At 40.3% G+C, this 11,891-nt stretch overlaps 1 protein-coding gene across 1 annotated transcript in view; it reads left to right on the forward strand.

Moving 5' to 3' along the window:
- FREM3 (FRAS1 related extracellular matrix 3) overlaps nt 1–11,569 on the forward strand; it is an 83,685-nt gene extending 72,116 nt beyond the window's left edge. The window contains exons 7-8 of the mRNA XM_032855615.1: nt 8,001–8,150; nt 11,225–11,569. Coding sequence (XP_032711506.1) covers nt 8,001–8,150; nt 11,225–11,430 — 356 coding nt within the window. The 3' untranslated portion in view covers nt 11,431–11,569. The remainder of the gene's footprint in view (nt 1–8,000; nt 8,151–11,224) is intronic.
- Nucleotides 11,570–11,891: the final 322 nt, after the last annotated feature.

Consider the following 11,891-nt stretch of genomic DNA (forward strand, 5'->3'; position numbering starts at 1 on the left):
GGGTGGGGATTTCTGGGAAGCAGGGTTTTGTGCCTTATTTGTCTTCCTTATTTGGTCAAGGATTTCCAGCCTGCCTTGTCAGCCATCTTGTGTCTGTCTGGGTTGATCTGACTTCCTGTGCTTTGTTTTGGAGTGCTGCCAGGACTGGCCTCTGACTCTCCCAACAGCTGGGCATGGCTTCCTCTTTGCTGGCCTCCAGGAATCTTGTTACACCTAACAGCCTCTAACAGGAATGTGCAAAAATAAATAGAAGTATTAGTATCTGTTTCTTGAAGAAATATTTTCTCTTTGAGTACTGACATATCTCCACTTACTTTTTACTTTAAAACCATAGTAGTTTTAAATTTCCCCATGGTTAGAACAGAGATATTGTAAACTCTCCAACACCAATATTAAAAAAAAGGGAAAGAATAGAACAAAAAGGGAAGAAAATCAACACAACGTCCAGTATATGATGCAGTTGTTAACTTGTAGTATTATTTGAAATGATTTTAGTAGATACTTAAGTAATTAATTCATTCAAGTAACATTTACAGTGGCCTATTGTGCACTTAGTATAGAACCACAAAGTCATTAAGGTCTTTCTCCTGCCTTCTGTCACATCTGACTTGAACTGTAATTAGACTATTCTCAAACTCATGGAGGCTTTTGAATGGGGGGAAAAATCATGTGCAGAAATAATTGTGGAAGATTTTTAGTTCAGTATAATCAATCGTAATCACTACACATTTTTCTGAGCCAGTCACTGTTAATAAGTGTTGAATCCAGGAAACCTGCTTTCAGATACTATAATATTTATTGAAGATTAAACACTTTGCTAAGCTTAAAAAAAAACCCAACACCCATTCGTTAACATATCCTCTTCTTAAAGGAGACTCTACATGGGTAGCAACCTTACAAACAGGAAATCATTTGAAAAGCATGGGATCTTAGCAACACCATCAAGCTACAGAACCACCTCTACCCCTGGGCAAATACTGCTAGGGATTCTGGACCCTCAAGGTCCATGGTCAGAATACTCTTCCTTTCAACATGGCTGAAAGGGGGCAGCCCATTCCTTCTCCCTCCAGCTGTTTTCTCTTTTCTGGGTTCCACACAAAGTGAACTTCAGCCAAAACAGTTTTGCTACAGATGTGACCGTACTAATCTAGCCCCACTCTTCCAAGGCAGCCTGGTGATGTTCCCTGTAGCCCATGACTGACTCTACTGAGTCAGTGCCCTAGGATATCCTAATCTCCATGGTCAGAATTAATGATATTTCTGAAAAGGCTTTCTGTAAAATTCTAAAGAGTGGCTTCCTCCCACTTCGGGTCCCCAGCAGACATTCATTTAGCAGCTGTCCTTGAATGACTACTGTGGGAACTATTTGCACTTTGGTCACTAGAGTAAAGATATTCAGAGGTTTTGCCATTCGTGATGCTAATGGTTCCTTTGAATATTACCATTTCATCTTCTCCTTGAGAAAACATCCACAACGTGTTATTAGCGTACCTACCACATGATCATAATCTTTTGAAATACTGATGTGAAACAGTAATTCCCCTCATTCGGTTTTAAGCATTAAACTTTTATCAAGCTCTAATGTGTAGTGTATCTCAGGTAGTAATAAGGTTGTCATTTCAATCAGGAATAAAAACAAGTGTCGTACAAAATTGATGATTTGGGGAAATATGGAGGAAAGTGTATGCTCGTTTTCCAGGGTCATGATTTTGTATGTAATTGGCCATAGTCTGGGCACTTATTAAATACCAATAGTGCTTTCTCTATTTAGATATGTCACGTCCATCATCTTGTATCAAAAGCATGTTTTCATTTAGGTCAACTGGTGACACAGTGTCCGGCAATCTAAAGATGTGCTCAAGTAAGTCGAAGGAAAATGTTCTTTTTTTCTAGTTAGAATTGGGATGAAATGGGTGGTTTTTTTTGTTTTTTTTTTGTTTGTTTTTTTTTTGTTTGTTTGTTTGTTTTGTTTTTTTGGTTTGGTTGGTTTGGAGTTTAGATAATTTTTTTTAAGAGTTTATTTATTTATCTGACAGAGTGATCCCAAGTAGGCAGAGAGGCAGGCAGAGAGAGGGGGGAAGCAGGCTCCCCGCTGAGCAAAGAGCCCGATGCAGGGCTCGATCCCAGGACCCTGAGATCAGAAACTGAGTTGAAGGCAGAGGCTTAACACATTGAGCCACCCAGGTGTCCCTGGATAATTTTTTTAATGGAAGTATAGTATGTTACGTTAGTTTCACAACACAGTGGTCTGACAGCTCTGTGTTGTTATGTTCATTGCCAGCATAGCAGCCATCAGTCACCATACACAGCTATTACAATACTAATGAGTATATTCCCTGTGCTTTACCTTTTCAGGGATCAAATATTTTCATTCTGTTTAGCTAGATTCTGAGAACTGTTTTGCTTCCTTAAACAGAGAACAGATATCCCTTGTCAAATGTCAAATATCCCTTGTCAAAAAAGGAATATCTCTGTAAGGGGAACTACTGTGGAGTAATGCTAAGAAAAGAAATAGTCCATGCGAAGCTGGGTGGCTCAGTGGATTAAACCTCTGCCTTAGGCTCAGGTCATGATCTCAGGGTCCTGGGATTGAGCCCCGCATCCGCCTCTCTGCTTAGCAGGGAGCCTGCTTCCCCCTCTCTCTCTGCCTGCTGTTCTGCCTACTTGTGATATCTCTCTCTCTCTCTCTCTGTCAAATAAATAAACAAATAAATCTTTTTAAAAAAGGGGGGGGGAAGAAATCTTACAAAAGAAGAAGCAACATAACCACCCAAGATCTTGGCCCTACCTGCCACAGGAACCCTTATAAAAAACATCAGCTGCGTGAGGGCAGACTCCAGGGAACATGGCCAATAAGTTAGCTGAATACACAGCAGGCTTCATATGCATTCACTAGGCTTCGGACTTTAGCTTTCAGGGGCTATACCAGGGTCAGGAGGGAACTGAGGACACTTGTTAATTAGCAAATTATGTCTGTTTTATATATAAACACTTAGAGCAGTTTTCTGCTTTTGTACCAAGGATGGTTTTTTTTTCCATTATTAGCATGTGCTTTGAAAACACAATCTGCTACAAAAAGAATTGATGTCCAGTTTCATAGAAGGCTGTTAGTTTTGTCCTGAGGCAATAAGATTTGCATAAAATTTGCCTATAAAGATTGCCAACTAGATTAGTATCTTTATCATTAAAAGGGTAGCTAACAGAATAATGACAGATTTAAGAAAACATTGCAAAGAAAAATGGTACATAATCCAAGTGTCACTTTGGTGAAATCAGCACATCCAGCTCTTTTTTTAAATATGGTTAATACTTTGCATGGACTAAGATAAACTTCAACACATAAATGTTTTTAAAACTTGAGAGACATATTGTGGTGATGTAAAACCAGGAACCATTCGGAAGGAAGAGCATCGCTCTTGGTATGACAATTGCCATAGGCTTTACAAGTAGGAAAGATTTATTTCAGGTCTTATTCTTAAACTTGGGTTCCATAGTTCACCTTTTGAAGCTTTAACTTTCATAAGATGTATTTTGGTTATTTTGCACTGATTGCCACTCTTGGCTTGCACGTGTCTTTCTGGATACGCTTGCTGCATTTGATACGGTGACCCCTTATTCTTCTCACTACTCTCTGCTCTTGATTTTCCTGGTTCTGTTCCTCTTTTGCTATCAGTTTTGTCCTTCCCTTCCTCCCCCCTGCCCTCCTCCCTCCTTCCTTCCTCCCTTCCTTCCTTCCTTTCTTTTTCTTTCTTTTTTTTTTTGTCTCTCTTTTGAGCTCTTTCCCATCTACCAGTCTCCTTAAACTTTGATGTCCCCACTAAAATTCCCTTTATTCATCCATGTGGAGGATTATATCACCTATTACAGGATTGACTCCAACTTATGTGCTGAACATCTCAAATCTTATCTCCAGCCCTGACCTGACTTGAACCCCGAATTCACACATTAAAGCCCTAGACCTATCTACTTGGATATCCCATCACATATCATTGTCTTACCCTCTCTTAGCCCCATTAGAGACTATTTCCCCTCCTATATTACCAACTAAGTTATTGACAGTCCCACTCCCACATCCCCAGAGCATCCTAGAAGCCCCCTACATCTAACCACTGGGTGCTGCTCAGGGCACTTATCACATTCATCTCCGAGTTCAATCTTAATACTGGTGCATAGTTCAAACCATGTTCATGTCTTACCTGGATAATTGCAATAGCTTCCTAATTGCTAACCTTAACTCTTCCTTAAATCTGTGGCTCACACTGAAGTTAGACAGATATACAGAAACAACAACAACAACAACAAAACTGACCATATTTCCACTCCTTCAAATTGGTCCCCACATGCTATAGAGTCTAAAAAGTAAAGACCCATCCACTTCAAATGGATCCATGTCCCTGCCATATCTGGTTTCTACCTTCCTCTCTCACCAATTCCCAACATCTCTTTACTCTCATCTCATACATCACTTAGAAACAAATGCTTGTTTTTCTCCCCAAACACTGGGCTTCTTCAGTCTTATATGACTTTTCCATATTAGCCACTTTGGAACATTCCTCCCACCTTTCCCATTGGTCCATTCTCATTCCTCTTTCAGATCTAGCACAGCTTCATTTCTCTCCGTACTCCTCTGAGCCTTGAGGTGGGTTCCTTCTTTTGTCAAAGCACTCAGGAGCTAACTGATTGAAATTGATGTGGCCGCCCTCTCATACCGAAAACACCTCAACAGCAAAAACTGCATTTTTCTCTACATCCCTAGTAGCTACCACAGTGCTTAGAGCATAGAGAGGATGCTCAGGAGATGCTTAACCGAACAACAACAAAAAATTGAATTTGACTACATGAAGCCTGATATTAAAGAATTAATATTAACTCACAGGCATCACCTCTTTCTTTTCTAAGAATTCAGAAATCATTTTAAATAAACTATTCTAGAATTTTTCTAGAGAGTAAGCTTACCAGTTTGCTTCTAGATTTTATTTTATTTTCTCTGCTGAGGTAACTGAAAAAATCATTTTCCTAGTTTCCATCTTTGGACATCTATCCTGTCCTGAGTTGTTTCTCAAAGTTTACCAATAATGATCCTGTCACTTCATCTGCAAGTCCCTTTTGTATCTTGTCATGAAATTTCTCCAAATCTGGACATTGAGTTAATATTAAATGATGGTCATATCTCTTTTGAGAGCTTCACTTCCCAACTTGTCATATTCTTTTTCCTTATTTCCATTTGAAGAGCATTCTCTTTGAAAGGAGATTAAAAACACATTTATGGCTGTGGAATCAATTTAATGTAAGGATGATGTGGTCAAAACATCATACACTCATAAGTGCCCACCCTTAGGGATTACTGCCCCTGTCTCAGTTCTTCAGACAGAGTGAGGCCAAAGAGAACTAGAGATACTGCTGGGCAACGCAGAGGAACTGTTTCCTCTATTTCAACAAATCCCCTGATTCTCAAGACACAGAGCATCTCAGAAGAGTTTCATGACTTTTTCTCTAAGTGACACCATCCTCCTCTTACATCTGGTATCTGACCATATTCATAGAGACTTGATCCATTTTTTTCTCTACACAGCAGCATAAGTGACCCAAATGTGTTTTCCCTTTCTTACTTCTTGCCCTTCGCTGATACCATAGAGAATAAGTTCTGTGCTAAAAATCAGATCACTTTGTCCCAACTTTTTAGAAAAGAAAGCCTTTGTAATAAGTTCAAAATATATCAGAAGTGAGTTAAAATTATCCATTTGACAAATTCTTGAGTACTTATATACTAGCCTCTGTATCCCTAAGGATGTAATGACACTTGGACTATGGTCACTGACCTTGAGAAGCTTGTATCGTTCTAAGAAAAATACAAAACTATGTGTGAGCTTGTTAGCTTTAGCATTTTGACTTTTCCCAGAATTCATAAATCGAAAGAAGGAGTTCTAAGGAGTGATGTGCGTCATGTGCAATATGGAGGACACAGTGAATGGAGGTCTGGCTTTATCTGGAACATCACAACATAGGAGGCACGCTGGTTGGCTGCTCTGATGGATGAACAAAAAAGAGGAGCCGCATCAGGATTAGGCAGTATTCCTAGAGTTGATCAAGGCAACGGTGGCAGGGGTGTTGCCATGGACCAAATGTGAGCCTTGCACACAAGAAAGAACTGGAATAAATTTGTCTTAGGTCTTGCCTAAAAGCGCCATCTAGAGGGGTGAACAGTCCTCAGCAGGAGCATTGCCCATGTTAATGGGTGGAGGGAGAATGAAGTGACCAGCAAGAATAGGGAGGCATCATCCTCATCAAAGAAGCAGCAGATGAGAACTATCCAACTATGGGAGTGAGGGGTCTCCGTAGAACACACAAAAGTGGCCATGAGAAACAGAATCCATTTTCTCCATCATCTCAGACTAAAGAATGTGATCACCATGAGAATACCCACAAGAAAATACTTCCCTGCTCTTCTTGCCTCTCTCCCCTCTTTCCTGTCCCAAGCTCGGAGATATCAGAAACATTCATCAGCAGCAATGGGGAGATGCTGTGAAAGGTCTTGGCAAGAAGAAAAGAGAGGATGTCACCCCCCCTTCTCTGAGTGCAGAGAAGGTGAGCCAGTAGCAAGTGTGGCCCATCACGCATGTATAGAGCTATTCAAAATGTTAGGAAGCATGGGGTAAAGAAGGCCTGATTTCTTGAGGGAGTTATATACAGCTTCCCAAAGCAAGTAACTCTTACTAACAGTCTTAAAGAATGAGTGGAAATGTATTAAATTGGCACTTTGGGAAGAGAGTTCCAGCTCAGAGAACATCACCAGCAACAGTGGAGACTCGTAAACACATGGTGTGTTGGGTACATGGTGAGCTGTTTGATGCAACAGGGCAGAGGCCAGTTGTGGTGCCCAGTGATTCCAGAAAAACTGGACTCCAGTCAGATAAGGAGAGGTCTTGTCCATCATGATAACACTTTCAGTAAAACTTTCCTCATCATTAAGAGACCTACTAACATACATCCTGAGCAAATAATGCTTATTACCTTGATTTCTACCTTCCAAATTTTTTAATTTAACTCTGATATGTTTTCTATTGCATTAGGCTTGCAAAGTTGTCATCTCTATGATATCAACTTTCCATCTACCATCAAGGGTCGTTCCTCTGTGGTGAACTTGCTTCCTAGTTTTTTCTTTTTTTTTTTTTTGCCTCCATATTTCACAGTCTAAACAAACATTTGTTTAAAATCTTTCCATGGCAGCACATCTAGTATAACAGCTAGATCTTGTGCAAGGTTTAAATAGTCATCTAGGTTCATAGGCTACTTTCTGAAATACAGAGAGCTGGATATAAACAGATATCCTTGTAAAAGTCCCAACTTTCTAATTGTCAAACTTTCCCCCCCTTCAGGAGATGTACGCTACTCTTCCACCAGCACTGCCCCCCCCACCCCCGCCAAAGTCTGATGCCCACTCTGGTTTCCTTCAAACTTCTCTTTCTGGGGAGTCCCTTCTCTGCTTCCAGGGGAGCTTTCTGGCATCTCAGCTGATGGAACCCTGCCTCCTCCCAGATTTCTGTCCATCCCCTGTGATTAACAAATATCATGAGAAAAGAAATAACAGCAGTCTCTGAATTCAGAACCCTGGTCGGACTGTCCTTCAACATAAAGAGCAATTTCTCCTGAGAAAAATCCTTCTAAATTCCCCACCATCTTTTCCCAAATAATAGCTGACTTGCCTGAGTTACAGCTAGCTGGCCAGTTTTCCCCAATAGGGAAGTTTCTCTATATGACAGAAATCTCTTGAAACAGAAAAATGAACAGAATTCTAACCAACACTATCTCACTGCACCTCCTGGAGTCAGATTTGTGACACGGTTTGTGTGTTTGTGTGTATGTTTTGTTGTTTTCGCCTTGAGCCTGTGGGATCTGTCAAGTCTGATGATTGTGACAAATACCTAGGGTCACAGGAGCCAATAAGTTAGTTGGCCTGGAGGGCTGAGGTATTCTTAGTTTGTCTTTTGATGCCTCCCCAGAGCCAACCCTGCACTTTGGGAATGCTGAGTATCATGTGGAGGAAAGTGCTGGCTCCGTGGAGATCTGTGTCTGGAGGACAGGCCCCGACCTTTCCCAAGCGTCGTCTGTCACTGTGCGCTCCAGGAAGACAGAGCCAGCAGCAGCAGAAGGTGAGAAGGCCATTTAAAAATTATATCATTATCAAGATCTACGTATAGGGTGGGGCGTAGTCTGTCAACAACTCTGTCAAGTGTAGTGTGCCTGGTCTGTGTTGATAGACTGTGGTTTTAAGTTTCTCTTACCTGAGCACATAAATGGTCTGCATAGGTAATGACTTCTGCTGTTTATAAAATAAATAGACTATTCAAAAAGCAACCTCTATGATTTATTCAGTACCCACTGTCTTGTCACGGACCCAAAAAAAACTTTCCAAAGTTCAGAATATTTGTAGATACCATAGGTTGCTCATAAACAGGATTTCAGACCAGGCTACCCCTTTAATGGCTGAGCAAGGCCCATCTCTGTGAACATCCAGGCCCCTGTTAGATGCTAGAAGGATCGAAGTTTTGCACTCCGGACTCAGGCGTTTTCCTTGGCTTCAAGCAGCATGTCCTCATGTCCCACTCACCTTAACCTCTCTTGATACAGACAATCAAGGCCTAGCCATAAGAGGAGCTAGACGGTTCTGAATAATACTTCCTCTGGGGAGCCAGTCAGCTGCTCTACCAAAAAATAAAAGAACCACAAAGGCAGAAAAATGCAACAGGAAAAGAAGGGGAAATTTCCACCTACATTGACACCCTCATTTTCTCATTTGCCACCTGCGACTTTTTAGTCTTCTGGGTTATGAGCAATCAGTTAGTTCAGGACTAGCATCATCTATATCCAAGGCAATGAGAATATTTTAAGAGAAAAGCACAAATCCTACAGATAAAACCCAGCAATATAAAAGCCTACATGAAGTAACGAGGCATAAAGAGAGTAAAGTAGGCATTCACCTCTGAAAATGTAAACCCAGTTGCGGCATGTACCCAGAAAGTTAAGGACAATAAAGAGAGCCAGTTGGGGTCAGAGCACAGCACTTCCTCTTAGAAGAATTTGCAGGTTATAACCCTCCAGTGAATATATGATAGCATATGGTACATGAAACTAGTAATGATGCTTACGAGGGGTTTTTTTTTTTTTTGCTTTTTTCCCTTTTTTTCTTTTCCTTAATTTTCAGAGAAGATCATTTTTTTACTCTCTGTGGAAATGAGAATAAATAGATTAATTGGCTCATTGGGCTATTTGGCTTGTGCTTGGGAAAATAAATTCGAAATCATTTAGAAAACTCCCCTTGCACACAAGTCATGATCCTTCTAGGAGCTCTCAGGTAGGGACAGACTAGTAGAAGTAACACAACTGCTCAGCTTGGTTAACTCACAATAATAATTATGCATATGTGGGTAAATATACCATTATAACTTGTTACATAAATAATAATGATAATTTCTTTGTACCAGATGCCTATTATTTGCCAGACTCCGTGCTAGAATCCTTGCTGTATTATCTCTAATCTTCTCAGCAACTCTGTAAAGTAGCAGTAATTACCCCCATTTTGCAGTTAAAGAAACTGAGACTCAAGGAGGTTACATAGTTTGTGCAAATAAACACTGGACTCAAGGTCCAAACCATCACGCAGAAGATCCCAAGGTCTCTCTCCCTTACTCTTCTGCCTTGGCAATTTTCAGTGTAATCTTGTTTTATTTTTCTTAACATAATTATTTAATGACTTTTTTAAAAAGTATTTTTGTGGATGCCTGGGTGGCTCAGTCGGTTAAGCATCTGACTTTGGCTCCAGTCATGATCCCGCATCAGGCGTTGTACTGGGCTTGGAGTCTGCTTGTCCATCTGCTCCCCCTCACTGCTCATGCTCTCTCTCTCTCTCAAATGAATAAATAAAATCTTAAAAAATATATATCTTTGTAACAATCTCAAACTTACAGAAAAGAGATAAGTACAGTGAAAAAAACACTTTTTTTTCCTGAACCATTGAGAGCAAGTTGCCAATAAATTTGCAATCATCTCTGAAAACTTAGAATGCCGTTCCTGCAAAGACTTTCTTTTCTGTGACCCCGATGCAAGCATGAAGTCAGGAAATTACCCTGATACATTACCACACTCCAATCCTCAGACCTCATTCGATATCCGCCAGGTGTTGCCCATTCTCTACGGCAGAAGGGTCCAGTCGAGACTCCCATTCCATTCAGTTGTCATGTCTGTTGAGTTTCCTTCAACCTGAAATAGTTCCTTGTCTTTCCTTGATTCTCATGACCTTGATATTTTTGAAGACTGTCAGGTTTGGTAGCATGTAAAATGTCCCCCAGTCTGGGCTTGTCTCATGTTTCCTTGTAATTAGATTCAAGCTCTGCATCTTTGGCCGGAAAGTTTGCAGACATGACATTGCGTTCTCCTTGGATTCTATCAAATGGCACACAGTTTCCATTTAGCCCATCAATGGTGGTGTTAAACTTGATCACTTGGTTAAGGTGGTATCTGCCAGATTTCTCCACTATGAAGTTGTTTTTCTTCCTTTGCGATTAATAAGTATTTTGTGGAGAGATACCTTGAGACAATATATTCTATTTCTTGATTAACACATTTATTTATATCACTTAAGGTTTTCTATTTTATTCCACTGCTTATAATTTATTGCTATCATTACACTTGATGACTTTTTAAATAACTAGCAAAGAAGCTATAGGATCAGGTAACCCAACTTACAAAATAATTAATAATTCAGGAAGTCACAGAAACTCCACGTCTTAGTAAAACCAAGCAGAATGTGGTAAGATCAACCAAGTATCTGGCTAAGGTGAATGAGTGAAACCTAATGAAAATAAAATTCATGATAGTGACCTTAAAAATTAAAAATTTAAAAGTAAACTTCTTTATTACAAATTGAAGTGGCCTTCAGAGAGCCTTCAGTCTCTCAGTGAGATTTTGGGGGAAGTGCTTGGAAGGTGATGTACCTGGTCTCAACATGGAGAGCCCCGAAGAGGACGGCCCATGGTCATGGATGAGTGACTATTATAGCATTTGGTTGAAACTCCCCCTTTCTGGCGATCGAGCCAATAAAATATGATTCTGAGGGTACAGTGTACATAGGAGTATGCTATCTTTCTCCGAAGGAAGTTTTCCTCTAAAGGAAAACTTATGACAATGAATCCTACAGTCTCACTCTTGACTTTCCCTTTCCCACTAGCTGGAATAGATTATGTTGGCATCAGCCAAAATCTGGCCTTTGCTCCGGGAGCGCGTATGCAGATATTCCAAGTGATGATCCTTGATGACCTGGGACAGCCCATCTTGGAAGGTCCAGAAAGGTTTGAATTAGTTCTCCAGATGCCAGAGGGTGCCGTGCTTGGAGAACCACATAAAACCACCGTTTTCATCAATGACACCATCTGACTGTAAGCAGAGTGCTTGTAGTTCATTGGAATGAAAGACTTTAAGGACTTAAACACCCAAAAGTGTCTCCTAACAACAGAATGAAACTGTACATATTTAAGGCTTAGCAACTCTGGGATAGCAATGATATTGTACTGTCATTGGTGTTATATATATTCCAGTGATATGTGCGAATGTAGTTTATGTGATTGTATGGATATATATATAGAGAGAGAGATGTATACAGAGAAAGGATTGCGCCCAGAAAAGATGAGGCTGCTCTTGTTTTCCTTGTCCTATTTTCTTTTACTTTGTTTCTAAAGCTAGTGAAAGCCATTGTCACCAATTAAATCAAAAGTTAAGAATAAAAGGGTCGGCTTCTCTTTGCCAATTGGTGCTGGACAGAAAGCACCTTTCAACGATATACATACTGTCCCATTCTTGTTTCAGGTTATTGTGATAAGAGTTGCCTAACTGAAATT

Source organism: Lontra canadensis, unplaced genomic scaffold (assembly GCF_010015895.1).
Source record: "Lontra canadensis isolate GAN:19392208 unplaced genomic scaffold, GSC_riverotter_1.0 scaffold10, whole genome shotgun sequence".
NCBI classification, from domain to species: Eukaryota; Metazoa; Chordata; class Mammalia; order Carnivora; family Mustelidae; genus Lontra; species Lontra canadensis.